Below are 19,558 nucleotides of genomic sequence, written 5' to 3'. Positions count from 1 at the left end.
ACGTGGGGTCTGGGGAGGTTGTATTGTCAAAAAAAGAGGTGAATGATCAGACCAGATAAAAGACCCAATGTCCATAACTGGATTCCATACCAATAACTGCGATCCAGTGAAAAAAATAATCTAACCTACTGTAGGATTGGTGAACTGAAGAATAGTATGTATAATCCCACTTTTTAGGATTTAAGGTGCGCCATACATCCAGCAATCGGTGTTCAAACAACTCTCTTTTAAGGGCTCTCAACCGACTGTAAGAAATATTAGATCTCTGAGAGGTGGTGTCCAATTGGGGTTCTAGTACCATATTAAAGTCTCCTCCTACAAGAATTGTGCACTCTGCAAAATCTGGCAAGAGGTGAAGATATTGTGTAATTGCTGTTATTTGTTCTTAATTAGGAATATAGAAATTGGCAATTTTAAAAACTCCATTCCACAGCCTAAATTTAAGAAAGAGATACCGGCCATTGGGGTCAGTTACATGCTCCAAGGCCAATATTGATAAACATTTATGGATAGCGATTGCGACTCCCCTACTCTTGGACTCTCCAGGAACTATTCCCCAAAAAAAAAAAAAAAAACAAACACACACACACACACACACACACACACACACGTCCTCCTCCATTGAGGAAATCCATTAATGTTATTGCTATTGAACACCCTTATTAGGACTATGGAGGAGGGGGAAATGCTGATCTACCGGGGTACTCCCCCAATACAGGAGCCCGACGCCCTTCACTCCGAAACAATGAATATGACAGTGGCCACTCAAAAGGTGGAAGCTCTGGTAGCTCCAGGGCTGTTACCACAGTCAGGATATCCGATGGACCCCAAATACTTAACCATTTTCCCTCCTTACGAATTTGTAGCTGGAATGGAAATTTCCAACGGTAAAAAATATTACGGTCTTGTAACAATGCCAGGAGAGGTTTTAAATGCCTTCCTCTTTTCTAGGGTGAAACGGCACAGATCTGACAACAGTTGGATCGTAGTCCCTTTATAACTGATTAAGCCTTTCAATCGAGCTTTCCTCATAATGTCCTCTTTTACACGGAAATAATGTACTCGGCATATAACATCTCTTGGTTTAGCTGGGTCAGGGTTTCGTGGCCCCAAAGCCCGGTGAACCCTATTAAATTCCAGACTGACCGGCTCTGTTGTCCCCAATATAGATATAAAAATGCTTTTAACCATTACTGAGAGATCCTCAGCACCCATCGCCTCCGGCAACCCTCGAATCCAAATATTTCGCCGGTTGCGATTATCTTGATCCTCTATAAGCGAGTACAACTATTGTAACTGGGATTCATGCATATCTAATCATTGGTTATGTACATTGACAGAATCAGCAAAGACTAACAGAGCTCTCTAACTCTGATGTTTTAACCTGGGTTGCTTGTAGTTCAATTTTAACCGCCTGAATATCAGTGCGGTATCCTTGCTCCAAATGCTGTACAAACGCCAACACTCAGTGTTGGCAGGGCTTTTAGAAATTCTCGTAAGTCCCCATCTATTCCCTGGCTAATAACTGGTGATTGTATAGACAGGGAGGTATGCATGTGCAGAGGGGGAGGTAGAGGTGCAACACACTCTGCGGTTCCTGTGAACCAGCAGGAGGAGGAGGAGGAGGAGAGACAGCGCGCGCTTGTGTGTAGGCAACTCCTGCATGCTCATCTATGTCCTGTACAATAGAGTGACCTGCTTGCTGTTCCATATGCAGTCCCCCCTGTTGCTCTGCTGTCATCTTCACTATGATGCTAGAGGAGAGGGTCCGTCTGCCAGCAAAGAAAAAATCCTGGATACCAGTTTGCGGTGACACTGGTGACGTACCAGACAAGCCACCAGAGGCACCGCATCTCCTCCTGCCCATATGAACCTGAATGAGCCAGATAACTGGGGGGGGGGGGGCTTGGGGAGTCCGGAGTGGAACGCCTATGTCCGATGCAGGCAGAGCAGGAGTATAAGTGAAAAGTCCGGGATACCAGACAAGCAGAGAGGATGAAGGCAGAGGGCACAAACCATGACACAGGTACAGGGGGATGTGAGTGGTAAGCGGGATAGCGGGGTTCACATGCTGATCAAGGTCCTCCTCCAAGCGGCACCATAGCATGGTACGCTAGCACAGTCCATTACAACTCCATTACAGCACATGGCTCATGGCTGCCTGATCTCTCTCCCGGTTCTCCACAGAGCACAACGCGCTAGCACGCTGCTTCCTACATGCGCAGTCGAGGCCCCTCCATCATGAAGACTTACTGAGAAAGGATGAGACCATCATTGTCCCCAGGCATTTTCTTTGTCAACACAAAAAAAAAAAAAAAATCTATGGTGGGCCTGAAAGTTTGAGTTCTGGAATCTATCCCTGGGACATTGCCCACAGCTGAACGTTTTAGACGCCTTTGCCAACAGGAATCCTATTGGATTTACTCCTTAGGGACTTTGGCACCTGGAGGGTTAAATGAAGAAATTGAGGTTCATACCCTCCTGTAACTATAGTTTGTGTTTTTCCTGACGTAATTACTCACAAAATTTTCATCCTTTGTTTTTTTTCAACAGCTGACCCTTATGGTCCATTTTCCACATTTGGTATCCTTCACATATTAAGTACAATTTGGTATCTTTCACATTGTAAGTACCATCCCATGTAACTGTTACTTTTAGTATGCTGTACACATAAGTGATATTGATAGCAATTATATCCTTTTCCAAAATGGACACAGTACTTCTAGCATTGATCACACCATAAGACTCTTACCATCATTTTAGCATATATGACTGCCTTGCCTTTTTCTGTATATGTATATTTAGCCTACTACAATGCAATGTGAGTACATGACCATCTCTACGTACACACCATCTGTGTGTGTGCGTATGTGTATTTTAGAGTACCATCACTTGTACGTAACATTTTTTTGTATGGACCATAATAGCTTTTACGCTCTTTGATCCCTGTTTACGTACATACTTCTAATTACGCCTCAAAAATCCCCTACTGATAGTAGACATCACATATCCCTTTTTCACACACAGATTCATATGTATAACAATTTTTAATTTAAACTATTTTATTCACGTGTTGTTTATACGCGTGTGTGTGTGTGTGTGTGTGTGTGTGTGTAGATATAATTTCTCTCACATATAATTTTTTTGAATGATGGAGTTTCTTGATGTTTTATATGCATATATTGTATTTTATTTTATTACTGTCCTCCTTGTGTTTATACACATACATGTTTTGATGCACTTTACATTTAATATGAGCCCATGTGTTCTACATACAGACGCAGGTACACACGCGCGCCCTTTGGTGAAGGTGCACGCATCTTTCCTATACAATCCAGATTTTAGTTTTATACATAAGCTTTTATTTTGACACATAGTGTTTCTAGCCTTAAACATCCCTTGGTCCCGTTTGTGGCCCCGCCCCCTGCTCCCTCGGTCAGATCATGTCATAAACATACATAATACAACACTCTTAATTTTAATATTATGATATTTCCTTAATAGATTACATCCTTTGGTTATAGATCAACATTAATCCAATTCTTTTGTTTTAAATTGTGTTGTTGTCAGTGGGAGCTTGGCACATAAATAGCTCCTCACCAGCTGTACCTCCATAGGCCTTTAGAAGGAGCAGTAGACTTCGAGCACGTAGCCTGTTTGTTCTCTCCAGAATTTCCCCCCTTGTTGCTTCCCCTGGTTCCACTTCCTGTGATGTCATCGCCTGCGTTCCACGTCGGACCTGGCTGTCTTCCTGGTGGCCACAGGAAAAGACTGCACATCTTGCCCCCCTATGGCCACCTCCCCGTGGATTAGGATGGACCAGCGACTGGACTGCACCTTGTGCCCATAGCAGATGAGCCTGATTTTATTCACCTTCCTTTTAAGTGCATTAGTTGCTGTGTCATTAAAATCTTAACTTATTGCACTTAGGTGGCACTTCCTTTTTGTTCCCTTGTCTTCTATTATAGAGCTGGCTTCTCTCTAAGGATAGCTGCTGCCCACCATCATTTCCTTTTGGGATCTGCCATTGTTTAGCTTATCATATGGACTAATGAACTGTGACTGTTGCATGTACTGTATAGAGGTACACATATCTCTGCGCTTACAGTTTTCCTTTTTGTATATTGGCATCTGCTATTACCATCTTCCAGGTAGCTGGTAGGAAAGATTTTCCCTTCTGCAGATTCTTGGTTATCAACCACCAAATGAGACTCCGGTGCACCCTGGAGACAGACACATTGGGAAAACTAGAGCTTGGACCTACTTGTTGCAAGCCGACAAAATACTGTTTTGCGGCAGCCTCAAATGAGACTGAGGATAAGGAACGGCCTCAAATGAAGCCACCATCTTTCCCAACAACCTCATGCAAGGTTGAATAGAAGGATTTTTCTTTGCTTTGACCATCTAAATCAGTACCTTTATGGCACTGATCTTCTTTTTCTGGGCTGTATTAATAAATCAGACCCAAGTATTCCAATCTCCTTGAAAGTTTTTTTAAGGAGGATTTCTCTAGGTTGAGAATATGACTTTGGTATTCCAGGTAGTTGACTGTAGATCATACTTTGGTCTAAGCGGGCTACCAACTGGTCTATCAAGAGCAGATAGTCTAGGTAAGCTAATCGTTATACCTTGGGGCCTTAATCCAGCTACAGGAGGGGCCAGACCTTTGTAAATACTCGAAGTGCAGTAGCTAGACCGAAAGGCAGAGCTACAAACTGAAAAAGAAGATTTTCTACCTCAAAACGTAGATATTTCTGGGTGAGTGGGAAATATAGGTACATGGAAGTATGCATCCCTGATGTCTATTGACGCCGGAAGTTCTCTACCTAGTAGGACGGAGACCACCGATCGGATTGACTCCATGCGGAAAGAGCGGATATTCAGAAACGGGTTTAGATCTAGAATGGGTCTGACACACTCATTTGGTTTTGGTACCGTGAAAAGGTTTAAATAAAACCCCAATCCCTGCTCTTGCATGGGAACCACTAAGATCAATCTCTTGAGACAAAAGATGGTCCAATGCTTGAAAGACTTCTTTTCCTCTAGAGTCTGAGAAAAACAAGGAGATGGGGACTTTCGGAACTCAAGTTTGTACCCTCGAGTTATTGAGGAAGTCACCCATCTGTAGCCTACGGCACCTGGCATTCCTAGGCATTCTCCCATCCAGGTACTGACCAGGCCCGACCCTGCTTAGCCTCTGAGATCAGACAAGATCGGGCGCTTCCAGGGTAATGTGGCCGCAGGCTCCGACACTCTTCATGCCAGACCCTTGAAAACTGCGGAAGTCTATCCCCCCCACTCGAGCGAGCGGGGGTGCCCCTTCATAAGGAGGCTTCAGTTTCCTTCTTGAACTTGACGGCAGAGGCCGTCGACTGCCTGGAAGCAGATGCTCCTGGCACTGGAGAAGGAGCTAGTTTAAGTGAAATATGTTTACTCCTCTTCCAAATTAGCAAACGGATACTTTTTCCACAAAAAACACTATAAAGTGTATTTATCCAAATCATCCCCAAACAGCCCTTCACCGTGAAAAGGAAAACTAGCCAGGAGCTTTGCACGACGCTTCGGCTGACCAACTATTCAACCATAAGATTCTATGCCTATGCACCAGCCAAGTGTAAGGCGCGAGGCTTGAAGACTAGAATCTCTCATGGCATCTATTGCCAAACATAATGCCACTGGTAACTCGGCTAAACCCTGGGCCTGCTGATCAGGAATAACCATGAGCACCTGTTCAGACTGGTCTCTGAAGGACTGACATATACCAATTGCTGCTAGCGCAGGTTAAGACATCAGAAAAAAAATTTTTTATTTTTTTTTAATAGGAATTTCCAACTTTTTATCCGTTGGAGCCCCAAGCATTTGAGCATTGTCTATCGGACAGGTCAAACTTTCAATCAATTGCTGGTATCTCCTCTCACAGTGAGCTCCTTTTAAAAAAAACCTTCAGGAACTGGGCCCCCTTTTCATCGGGGGGGGTCCCACTCCTGGATCTGTAACAGCACCCCGCCAGAAAAAACTTGAAGGCTGAAAAAACCAAAAGCACTGGATCCCGGGGTCCAGCTCTCTAAAAAGAGAAGCGTTACAGGCTAAAACATAGTTTCTTCCACCACGAGGCCCGGGTACCATTCAATTCGGCCTAAAAAGACACTTTGAATGGATCCAGCTGCATGGCTAGCCCCAGCAAAGATTGCTCCAGTGGAGCTCAGCACAGCACATCTTTACTTGTGACCAACACCTTAGACACGGGCGAAAAAAAAAAAAACTGAGGTATTCCCAGTAGTGGGAGGGGTTATATAGGGAGTGAACTTCCTGTCTTAGGGTGTGCCAGTGTCCAACACCTGAAGGTGACCTATAACCCATATAGTAATTACTATGGCTCTGTGTCCCGTGATGTACGATTAAGAAAATAATGTTGTGAAACCTCAATCATTCATACCAGAGATTTAAATGCAAAATATTGCACAGCAAAATATACAGTGCACTATTAAAAAAAAGTGTATTAAGTTTCCAATTTAATAGTGATGAGAAAAACACACACACAGGATCTTTAATTTGTGAAGTTTCTTCAACCCCATAAACTTTGTGCTCCACCTCACAGACTGTAATCATCTCTAAAATTCGCCCCTTTTTAACTAATGAAATCACCAAGCTACTCATTCTCTCTTGCCTTGACTATTGCAACTCCCTTCTCACAAGCCATCCCCTCTTCAGTCTATCATGAATGCTGCTGCCAGACTCATCTACCTTGCCAACCGCTCAGTGTCTGCCACCCCTCTCCGCCAATCCTGACACTGGCTTACGATTTCCAAGAGAATTAAATTCAAAATACAAACATAATTTGAAATGCACAGTCCCATGATAGGATCCATTATAGGATCCAAGATGGCTGCCATTACAGCAGCAAACACGCACTCAGTGTAGATTCACCATCTGTTGTGGGGAAGGCTGTTCAGCAACTCACACCATCCAGATGTAGATGCAGTAAATAAAAGCTCATCAGGAGTCAGATGAAGTCTCATAGTATAGTATTTATTGGAATAGTAAGTTAAAAACCAAAATAAAATGAATCATAAAAACATATGACAGAGTGCCACTGCCGACCCGGTATAGGACAGTGGCCTGATGTCAGCACTAGTGTCAGGGAGCATATATTATTTTCTCATCAGAAGTACACAACATTGGAACTTATCCTTGTGTTATTTTGTCTATATTTATGATACAGTATATAGGTTGCCCTTACTGCATATCAAAAATACACAACATTGGAGCATATCCTTATGTTATTTTTTCTATATTTATGTTGTATTTTTTCTCTCTCGCTGTGCATCAGAAATACACAAAATAGACAATAACCCAAGCATAAGCTCTAAATTTGTGTATTTATGATGCAGAAGAGAAACCAATACAAAACTGACAGGACACCACAAGCATCAACTCCAAAGTTGTGCATTTCTGATCCACAGCAAAATAAAACAATACCAGATAAATATACTGTAAACAGAACACCACATGCATAGGCTCCCATGCTATTTCTGATCTGCAAAAAGAGGACATGCTCCCAAGGGTAGGGTACCCTATACTGTGCCTCCCCAAGAGGACGTCACTCCCGCGCGTGCCGCTGTTCATAGCAGAGCTCAGAAGGAATGGCACATGTGGCCATTCCTTCAGAGCGCGCACCAGTGGTGTCACTGGCTGCATGTAATGGAAATATGCCCCAAATGGTTAACGTTTACGAGATATTTACACTACCTATAGGTAATCCTATAATAAGGCTTGCCTATAGGTAAATGTCTGCAGAGGAAGTTTTCTTCCTCTTTAAGCACTTCCCGCCCTATAGCCGAAAGACGGCTACAGCGCGGCACTCAATTGCCGGGAGGGTGTCCCTGGACGTGCTCCTATTTATTTCATCCCTGCGGGCGCGCATCGGGAGAAATCTGTCTGGCCGTGTCCCTTGGACACAGCCAATCACAGATCGTGCTAAATGGCCAATCACAGCGGCCATTTAGCACTCAATCGGAGTGTCCAATGAGAGATGATCTCATATGTAAACATATGAGATCACCTCTCATTGCTGGCTCTCCCTCTTCACACAAAGACCGCATGTGAGGAAGGAGAGCAACCTGCAGCTGCAGCGTGAGTGTTTAAACACTAACACAGACACACACATGCCCACCTGTCCCCAGTGCCACCTATCATCTGTTACCAGTGTCACGTGTCATCAGTGCCATCTGTCAGTGTCACGTGTCATTGTCCTGGTGCTCGAGGGCCTTTAAAGTGTAATAGGTAGTCAACAAGTTAGATGTGTAATTTATGTTCCTAGAACACGTGATGGTGCTCCCTGCATGTTGGGCCTCCCTATGTGGCTAGGCTGTGAAAAAAAGTCCCACACATGTGGCATCGTAATACTCAGGAGTAGCAGCACAATGTATTGTCATTACAATGACAATTTTGTGGAAAAGAAAAATATATATATATATATATATATATATATATATATATATATATATATATATAAATATAAATATATATATATATATATATATATATATTTTTTTTTTTTTTTTTTTTACCAAAAGGTATGTAACAGTATAAATTGTGGCCAAAATTTATGATGAAAAAATTAATAATTTGCAACATTTTATCACAGAAACAAAGAAAAATGCAAATTTTTTTTCAAAATTTTTGGTCTTTTCATTTATAGCGCAAAAAATAAAAAAAAACCAGGAGGTGATCAAATACCATCAAAAGAAAGCTCTTTGTATGAAAAAAAAAAAAAAAAAAAAAAAAAAAAAAGGACACAAAAAATTCATTTGGGTACAGTATTACATGACTGAGTAATTGTCAAAGTGTGAGAGCACTGAAAGCTGAAAATTGGTCTGGTCAGGAGGGGGGTTTAAGTGCCCAGTAGGCAAGTGGTTAAGTAGGAAGGAGAGCTAAAGGAAAAAGAAAAAAAAAAAATGGGGGGAGAAGATGCCAAGCAAACTCCATTGGAGCCATCTATCAGATTCATAGTAGCTGACATGGTGGATTCAGACTGCATAGTATAGCACTACTGACCAGAGGAAATTTGCTCTGCTGTAATTCTGGAAGATCCAAATCCCTGAAATCCCCTGTACATCCTTTCCTTTATGGATAGCTGTTTAGGCATGACAGGAATTTTTTTGGTGGCATAGTCTGTAACACTCTCCCTGTATTTTAAAAGGATGCTAGTGTTTAGCAGGTCTGGCATCTTCACTAGATTCTCGTATCCAGTTTTTTCCCCCCCCTCTTCCAGGGAACTCTGGGCTAGTTAAGCCTTAAAGGGATTCTAAAGGCAGAAGGTTTTTTACCTTAATGCATTAAGATAAAAACCCTGTGTGCAGAAGCACCCCAGCCCCCTCCAATACTTACTTTAGCCCCATCTTGAACCAGCGACGTGCATGAGAGCCTCGGCTCTCTAGGGACTCTCCCTCATTGACTGACTCAGCTACAGGTGCCAATATCAATCACAGCCAGTGAGGGGAGAGAGGGAGAGAGGGAGACACAGCTGTGTGTGTGAATGGACACACAGAGCTGCGACTCGGGAGCTGCTTGCTCTGGGGGCACTCAGCAGGAGTCCACTGCGCCAACAGGGAACTCGGAAAGAGGCGAGTTATTGGCTCCTGCTGCTGTCAATCACAGTCAGCGAGCCAATGAAGAGGGAACGGAGCCGAGCCACCCTCTGTACACGAAAGAACACACATAGCACAGCTCAGTAGTGAGCCTGCTCAACTGTCCCCCATAAAAAGAGGCTTGCCTCTAGGGGGAACTAGGACCACTGGCCTAGGACCCAAAAAGAAGAGGATCAGGACTGCTCTGTGCAAAACCAGGAGCAGGTAAGTATGTATGACATTTTTTTTTTTTACAAAAAACAAACACAATCACAATCATCTTTCCTTTAGAATCACTATCACTTTAGGGGTCTAGTATGTATTTTTAGGGAAACCACACTTTTCTTCTATGTGCAAGCAAGTTTCCCATTACCATCTGTACCAGGGCCCTTAGGGCCCTTTCACACGTGCGGACCGTTCGTCTGTTTTTTCATACGTCCATTTAAATCGATTAAAACAGACCTCAATGCAACTCTATGGGATAGCGGACATTAGCGGATCATCATCCGCTAACATCCGTCTCCGTTCAGCTCCGTTTTCTTGGATGGAAGAAAACCCTATTTTTATGACGGAAAAAAAAACGGAACTGATGAAAAACGGATGTTTGCGGACGACCCATTAACATCTGATCCGCTGACATCCGTTTTTCATCAAAATATGTAATTCAATATGCATACGTTACAATTAACCTATGACCCAGATAGTGGTCATTAGTAAAAGTCACATGCACAAGCACATGCTGGAGAGAGAAGAGAAAAAAAAAAATGGCAAGAGATGTATCCCATGAGCAGCTCATCCAACTTGTGCATGCCAGGCCAGCATTATGGGACAATGGGTGTACTATAAATTTAACCATGCCAACCCACCCCCATCCCACAAAATGCTTACCACGTATCCGACAGTGTCTATTACTGAGCAACAACCAGTTTGGAGTGACCTCCTCTAATATTTCTTCATACTTGTGCTGTTTCGGTCACTGTGCCCCATGTAGACGTTTCGCTGGTGCAAACTCTTCTGAACGAAGCTTGAAACCGGCGTTTAGAAACGCCCATTTTGCCGCATTTGCATGCTGCATTGAGCCTCGTTTAGCGTGTATATTTGTATTTAGTGTGTCACTTGCCACATCACCTGCCACAAGTTGTGGATTGTCCACCTGCCACATCACCTGTCACGTCACCTGCAAACGTCACCTGGCCATGTTGTCATCCCACAGTGTACAGCAAATATATCCTAAACGGCGCAGAGATAATTACAGTACTTCTAGTGAAGCCATTTTATAGGCTTACCTATATGTAAAACTGACAAAAATAGTTGTTAAAAACCTCTGTATTCCACATATGGGTTTTAAATAGAACTCCAACATGACAATTTTGTATACTATCAGTTCATTTTGTCTACTGTTCCTATGCAGGCGAAAAAATAATGACAAGGTGGAGATCCCTAAGAGACCGCTATAGGCGGGAGCTGAAAGAGGAAGCAAAAGACAGTCGAAGCGGATCAGGATCGTCCAGCAAAAAAAAAAAAAAAAAAAAAAAAAAAAGCCCCTTCTTTGAGATGCTGGACTTCTTCTTGAGATGTGTGATGGACTTAAGAAGGTAAGTAAATACATTATTTCTCCTCTATATTAAATTATTTGCCTTAGTCTAAATAATCATATACTCCAAAGAGGAAGAAAACCATGAAGAAAAAAAAAAAAAAAACTGCAGGCATAATGAGCTAGTATGTATAGCATACTAGCTCATTATGAATTTCTTGCCCGAGATCGAAGCCCCCGCATCGGCCCTCGTTCCCCTCCTCCGTCGCCATCACTCCTGGAGTGACTTCGGGGTATCACGGCTCCGGTGCTGTGACTGGCCGTAGCCGCGTTTACGTCATGCGTGCGGGAGCCACGGCACGATTGCCTTCAGAAATGGCACGTCTAGTCAGGCGCCGCTGTCTACGTGTTTTCAGCAAATATCTCCTAAACCATGTAGGTTTAGGAGATATTTCTTGCACCTACCTGTAGGTAAAAGTGGTCTGTAAGGTTTACAACCAATTTAACAGTAATGACACACATGGATCTATGTATTGTAATAACTATACTGTACTGAGCTGTAATCCATCTATGTATAAATATTTTTACAGTACCACCAGCAATATTTCAGAAACTGAAGAGAAGGGGGATGCAGTGGATACCCAGCCTGCGCAAGAGGAAGACATGGGAGTTAACGAGCAAGGTCCCGAAGAAAACCCGTCCTCCCAATCTACAGCAACAGCCACGCTTGAAAGACAACGTGTGCCTATAATTATCCTATATAAAATGCCCCATTTTGAAATGTTGACAAAATAAAATGTGCTAATAAAATGTTCCACCCCTCAGATTCGTTCTGTTGGAGCTACCGCACCGAGGGCCAGGAAACGTCACGGACATCCCAAACGTGACATGGATGCAGCCATGTTAAGTTTTATGTAGGAGATGAGGGCAACAAGAAGGGCTGATACCACCGACCCATTTTCAGACCCCAATAACCAGGATGCTAGTTTTGCTAGGAATATGTACCACCATTTAGTTAGAGTTCCAAATGAGTGTAAAATGGATGTTCAAATGTCCATCTTTAATTTTACGGGTGTGTGCATAAGGGCTGCAATGTCTGGAGAACCCATGCCACCAGTCATTACCCATCACCAACGTCCATACCATGGTAAGCAAGCTCCACAACATTCATTTCACCATCCATATCATCCAAGCATTAACCCCCATCACCAACGTGCACCAGCCCCCACTGCCCAAAATGTTGTACCCCCACCGCGAGTGGCACCCACCTATGAGTCCTCCAGTTCACAGGGCACTTCATACAGTCAATCCTCCCAGTCATCCACTCCCTATTCCACTTCCCACAGTCCTTATTATCAGGACCTTTAAAGAATCCCCATTTTAAGTTGCCCCATTGTAGTTGGCCGCCAAGTTTGCACTGAAACACTACATGTTATATATGTGTATATATTTGTACAAAAATTATGTTTGTACAGTTTGAGATATTTGTTGTGGTCATTAATAAAAATAATTGACTGCATGGAAAATGTAATTTTATTATTGTACTCTATATAAACCAAAAACAACTGATACAAATGAATGTGATGGTCCTAGGGTGAGTGATGATCGATGTTGGCACCAGGAGACTGAAAACAACAAGTTTTAAATCATACACTGATAGAGGTCACAAGACTGCTATACTGCTAACGTGAAAATGTATATTTCGTCAAACTATTGAATTTACATTTTCTATGGGAAAACAAACACAATGCAGGGTACATAAAGGGGTCAAACATGGTACTAGCAAATTATACCTAATAAAGTGCCTGGTGAGTGTTTTTACACATGTTGATACTGCCACAGAACCTCTCTCTCTGGGGACATGAAATAGTTTGCAAACGTATCACGCATGGTAACGACTGAATTGTTGGGTCGCAGTCCAGCAAACCGTACAGAAGGTAAATCGATCTCGTCCTCTTCCTTAACAGTAATTCCTTCTTTCTCACGTATAACGTTATGGAGGACACAACATGCTTGCATAGCTGGTTCGGCATTCTCCAGGCTCAGTTGAATTGTTGTATGGAATATGCGCCACTTGCTTGTCAAAATGCCAAAGGTGCATTCAATAAGGCGCCTTGCACGACTCAACCGATAGTTAAAAACATTTTTGGGGGGAGTTAGATTGTGCCTGGCATAAGGCCTTAGGAGATGGCTAGAAAGTGCAAATGCCTCATCAGCTACAAGCACATGTGGCATATCTGGCCCTACAGTTCCTGGAAGAGGTTTGTCTGATGGCAAATGAAAGTGGCCCTCAAGTAGTCTTCTCCCCATTGCTGATGCTGTAAACACTCGAGTCTGCAGTACGTCCATACGCCCCAATATCTACAGCCACAAACGTATAATTACTGTCACAGATTGCCATAAGCACAATGGAGAAGTATTTCTTATAGTTAAAATATTGTGAGCCAGATCCAGGTGGCCTCTGAATTCGGATGCATTTCCCATCCAGGGCTCCAACACAATTAGGGAATTGGGTCTTCTTCCAAAACCCATTTGCTATTTCCTGCCACGTGGCTATATCTGGAACAGGCATTGCAGTACACCGAAGCTCCTCTCATATTGCTTGACAGGTGTTGTGCACAATTCCAGAAATTGTAGAGGTTCCCACCAAAAAGTAGTGGTTTAGGGACATATAGGATAGTCCAGACGCCAGAAACCTAGGAAGAGTAGAACAAATGATGAAAGGAATCCTACATTATGTTGGACATAATCAAGCAGAAAGGCTGGCTTACCTCAGGGTAAGTAGAAGTCGCTCCTCTGGTGGCACACAACATCTCATATCCGTGTTTATCCTTTCCAAATGGGGATGCAACTTTTCTAATAAAAATTCAAACGTTGGTACAGACATTCGCGTAAAATTAAAAAATGTTTGTGGGAAACGTCGCAGATCTGCATACTGCAGAGCAAAAAACCCTTGAGTGGGCCTCTTGAGCAGCATGGGATGTGTCCAGTACCTGCGTCTTATTGCAGAAATCTTCCTGGTCATGCTTTTCTGTCTCCTTCAATAAGGTAGCATGACAAATAATGTCATGTCTCTCTTATTAATTCCTTGTCATCCAGTCCCCGTCGGCTCTTCTCAACCTTTAACTCTCTGCTTCGTCCACCACCCCCTCTACCCACTAACTCACTCACTGCCCAAGAGATTGCCAATCACTTCAAAGACAAGATCGATGCAATTCGTGAGGACATCTCCACTGTGCGTACGTCTTCCCCACCCATCATACCTTGCCCAGCAGCACATTCAACACTCTCCTCTTTTGAATTGGCTACTACGGAAGAGGTTACAAAAATTTTCTCGGATGCCCACCTAACCAATTGTCCCTTGGATCCTGTTCCCTCACAACTACTACGGTCACCCTCTTCTTCTATCCTATGCTCCCTCACCCACATCTTCAATCTCTCCCTTTCTAGTGGCATTTTCCCCTCCCCTCTAAAACATGCGCAGATCACTCCCATTCTTAAAAAGCCCTCACTGGACCCTACCGACCTGAACAACTTAAGACCCATCTCATTACTCCCATTCACCTCTAAACTTCTAGAACGCTTAGTCTACAACCGTCTTAGCTCCTATCTCAATGAAAACCTTCTTGACCCCTTACAGTCTGGCTTTCGCTCGCAGCACTCCACGGAAACTACCTTACTAAAACTCACTAACGATTTACTAACTGCTAAAACCAACAGCCAGTACTCCATACTCCTACTACTTGACCTCTCTGCGGCCTTTGATACTGTTGACCACCTGCTCCTTCTCAATAAACTACATTCCCTTGGCCTCCGAGATTCTGCTCTATCCTGGTTCTCTGGCTATTTATCACAGCGTTCCTTCAGTGTCACCTACAACTCTGTCTCCTCCTCTCCATTGCCCCTTTCTGTGGGGGTCCCCCAAGGCTCGGTTCTTGGACCCCTTCTCTTCTCTATCTACACCTCCTCCCTTGGTCACTTAATAACTGCCCACGGCTTCCAATACCACTTATACGCTGATGACACCCAAATCTGTCTGTCTACTCCTCACCTCACTCCTTCAGTCTCCTCTCGCATTACTAACTTACTAACTGACATATCAGCATGGATGTCGCATCACTCCCTAAACTAAACCTCTCTAAAACTGAGCTATTATATATTTCCCCCCCCCACGCCTGTGCCCCCCCTCCATGAATTTTCCATCAAAATCAACAATGCAACCATCAGTCCCTCCCCTCACGCCAGGGTACTAGGTGTAATCCTAGACTCTGACTTGTCATTTCAGCCTCAAATCCAATCGTTGTCAAAAGTTTGTAGAATTCACCTCCGTAACATCTCTAAAATTCGCCCTTTTTTAACAAATGAAACCACCAAGCTCCTCATTCACTCCCTTATTATCTCTCGCCTTGACTATTGCAACTCCCTTCTCATTGGCCTACCGCTCCATAGGCTATCCCCTCTTCAGTCTATCATGAATGCTGCTGCCAGACTTATCCACCTTACCAACCGCTCAGTGTCTGCCAACCCTCTACTTCAATCCCTACACTGGCCCCCAATCACCCAGCGAATTAAATTCAAAATTCTAACCACAACATACAAAGCCATTCACAACTCTGCCCCAAGCTACATCACTAATCTTGTCTCCAAATATCACCCAAATCGACCTCTCCGCTCTTCTCAAGACCTCCTGCTTTCAAGCTCTCTCATCTCCTCCTCCCATGCTCGTCTCCAGGATTTCTCCAGAGCCTCTCCCATCCTCTGGAACTCGCTACCTCCATCTATCCGGCTATCCCCTACTCTTGCTACCTTCAGGCAATCCCTGAAAACTCATCTCTTCAGGAAAGCCTATCACGTCTCCAACTAATCTACCACTTCCACCAGCTCATTCCCCACAGTTACAACCTTTTGTACCACCTGCCCCACCCTATTAGATTGTAAGCTCTTCTGAGCAGGGCCCTCTTAATCCTATTGTATTGTATTATAACTGTATTGTCTCCCTTTTATATTGTAAAGCGCTGCGTAAACTGTTGGCGCTATATAAATCCTGAATAATAATAATAATGTCACATGCTCAAAAAATCTGACCAAATCCATTGCTCTAAATAAGCACGTACACTACAGCAAGGAATCAGGAAACACAAAGCAAGCTGAAACCACAAAGCAGCATGGGAAGCACAATGCACGCTGGGGAATACAAAGAATCATGGAAAAATTCCCATAATTCATGAAAAAATGATTAAATACAGTTCTGAACAAAAAAAAAAAAAAAAAAAAAAAAAAAAGCGGACATAAACGGATGAAAAACAGACATAAAGCGGATGCAAAACAGATGACAACGGATGGACAACGGGCGAAAAACAGGCGACAACTGATGGAAAACGGAAATGAAAATGGATGAAAACTGATGTTTACTGACAACAAAATACGCGACTGAACTGATCGAATGAACAGTCCGCACGTGTGAAAGGGCCCTTATGCAGGATGGACATCTGGTATAGATGAGAGCTGTTTTGTTTACAAACAGAAGAAAAACCCTAATTTTCAAAGGCATTTTTTCTTCATAAATGTCAATGTCAGTTTGCTTTATGTTGTATATGTTTTGTGCATGTTCTCCAGGACAACACCCAGCTCCCTATGCCATCTGACAAATCATTGACTATGCAGATTTAAAAAATAAATAAATAAACAAAAACACAACACCATTACTGTTTTTTTTTGGCAATTTGCTCCCATTGGCATCAATGAGGTTAAGATTCAGCCCCTGAACTTTAGTAATGTGTGCCAAACCTTGACTCGACCCAAACAGAGGTATGTTCAGCTCAACATTACTAATGAAATGGCACATCATCTGGGGGCCAGCTGCAAGAAGCAGGAAAAGGGCTGCCATTCCAAGATTGGAATGTACGTAGGCATTTTTTTTCTAAAAACACTACTCCTTTAAAAACCCCTTCCCACCGACCGTACGCAGATATGCGTACTCGGCTTTCCGGGGTTATACCAGGATGATGCCCGCAGCTGCAGGCATCATCCCGGTACCGTTGTTTACAGCGGGCGATCGGCTACCCGAGTATAACAACCGATGCGGCTAAAAGCCGCTCGGCTGTTATACCGGAGGAGCGGGAGGGGACATCCCCCCCCTCCCGCCGCTGTTACCGGGCCTCCCGTGCGATCGGGAGGCCCGGTGTCTGATCGTGTGCCTTCGGCGGCTGGGGGCGGGCTGGAACGAAGCTGTGGGCGGCTTCGTTCCAGCCTTCTCATTGTAAATGCGGAAGCGACGTCGTGACGTCACTTCCCGTTTACTCGGCTGCCAATGGCGCCGAATTTAAAAAAGTACACAGTATTCAGAATCGCCGTTTTCAGCGATCTGAATACTTTGAAGTGCCGAGAAGGGATCGGGGGTCTTTTAGATCCCTCCATAAAGAGTACCTGTCACCACCTATTACTGTCACAAGGGGTGTTTACATTCCTTGTGACAGCAATAAAAGTAAAAAAAATTTTTTTTTTTTTTTTAAAACACAATTTATAAAGTAAAAAAATAAAAAAAAATAAAAAATTTTTAAAGTGCCCCTGTCCCCGCGAGCTCGTGCAGCGAAGAAAACGCATACGGAAGTCGCGCCCGCATATGTAAACGGTGTTAAAATCACACATGTGAGGTATCGCCGCGATCGTTAGAGCGAGAGCAATAATTCTAGCCCTAGACCTCCTCTGTAACTCAAACCTGGTAACCGTAAAAAAAATTTAAATCGTCGCCTATGGAAATTCATAGGTACCGTAGTTTGTCACCATTCCACGAGTGCGTGCAATTATAAAGGGTGACATGTTTGGTATCTATTTACTCGGCGTAACATCATCTTTCACATTATACAAAAAAATAGGGGTAACTTTACTGTTTGGATTTTTAAAAATTCATGAAAGTGTCCCTTTTCCAAAAATTTGCGTTTAAAACACCGCTGCACAAATACCGTGTGATAAAAAAATATTGCAACAATCGCCATTTTATTCTCTGCTAAAAAAAATATAATGTTTGGGAACTCTAAGTAATTTTCTAGCAAAAAATACGGATTTTAACCTGTAAACACCAAATTTCAAAAATAGGCTTAGTCATGAAAGGGTTAATACTAGCTTTTAAAAAACAAACATACTAATGCAGTAATTTCGAATTTGGATGAAATGTTTAGCACTGTGAAACACTTTCTGAAAGATAAATAGGGCATTTTATATACAACTACATATGTTGGACCAAAATGAGGGACAAATGAGGAAGAAAGAGGGACAGAGGGACTTCCAAATCAGGGACATTCACTCGAAATCAGAGACAGTTGGGAGCTAGACAGGAATGCCAGAAGCATGGGAAAGGTTCCTTAAATTAAATTAAATTAAAATGTCTGATTTGGGGAGCGTAAAAGTGGGTGGGGCGAGGGAAGGTTCACTTTAAACACTTTTTCTGCCTTTGCATACATACTATGGTCATCAGTGCCCAGCCTTGAAGCAGTGCCAGTATCTGTTCTTCATACTCACTGTAGCAACTGCGGAGCTGTAACAAGACTTCTTACTACGTCCTCTATCTCGCCCGCTTTAGGACTCCTATGTAAAGCAGGCAGGCAGGCCCTTGCAAGCTCCCAGTGTCCTCTTCGAAGGCACAGGTAGAGGATCTTGCACATAGACTTCGTAGAAGCTATTTCTTCGTCCCCGAACGAGTGCGCCATACTTCCAACTGCGACGTTACACTGATACCGACTGCTCAGATCAGCATCGTGATCTTCCTTAACACAGGGTGCCGGTGTTCCGTCAGATTAGGCGACCCCTCAGAATGAGTAACGGAAGTGACGTTTCGTCGTCGCCATTTTGCTACACCCCGCACCCGTCCACAGTAAGGATACAGTGAGAAGTGTACAAGCAGACATATTGATACACCCACCAGAGTTTTTACATTTTACACTTATTTATAACAGTAAACTGAGGCTATATAGTGAAATACAGTACTTAGAACTCAGTCTGACTGTTTAGATGTTGAATTTTAAAAGCAGCGGCAAGCCTGCTCATCTCAAAGGTTTGCTAAGTTGACAGAAGTTGGCTGCTTTCAAAATTCTAAACATTCAGACAGAGCTCTAAGTACTGTGTTTCACTATATAATCTCAGTTTATTGTTATAGATAAGTGTAAAATGCTAAACTCCGGTGGGTGAAACAATATGTCCGCTTGCCCCCTTCTGTATCCTTACTGTGGGCGGTGCAGGGTGTAGCAAGATGGCGGCAACAAAACGACACTTCCGTTACACATTCTGACGGGTCACCTAATCTGACAGAACACCGGAAAGCCTCATATGACTAACAAGGTCATATGATACAGGAGGAACCCATAGTCGCGTGACAGTTCAGTCTATTGTGGCTGCTTAG

The 19,558-nt window shown here is 43.3% G+C and overlaps 1 protein-coding gene and 1 pseudogene across 1 annotated transcript in view; both read right to left on the bottom strand.

Moving 5' to 3' along the window:
* The window catches only part of ZFYVE26 (zinc finger FYVE-type containing 26), a gene marked incomplete in the record, with an annotated part of 1,901,467 nt that extends 1,882,491 nt beyond the window's left edge, over window positions 1-18,976 (bottom strand). Inside the window, 1 exon segment of the mRNA XM_073610828.1 lies at window positions 18,682-18,976. Coding sequence (XP_073466929.1) covers window positions 18,682-18,869 — 188 coding nt within the window.
* LOC141120676 (5S ribosomal RNA) lies at window positions 5,127-5,245 on the bottom strand (annotated as a pseudogene).
* Window positions 18,977-19,558: the final 582 nt, after the last annotated feature.

This window comes from Aquarana catesbeiana, linkage group LG13 (assembly GCF_042186555.1).
Source record: "Aquarana catesbeiana isolate 2022-GZ linkage group LG13, ASM4218655v1, whole genome shotgun sequence".
Classification (NCBI taxonomy): Eukaryota; Metazoa; Chordata; class Amphibia; order Anura; family Ranidae; genus Aquarana; species Aquarana catesbeiana.
Note: the sequence above shows the minus strand (reverse complement) of the source record. Positions and strands in the feature narration are given on the sequence as shown.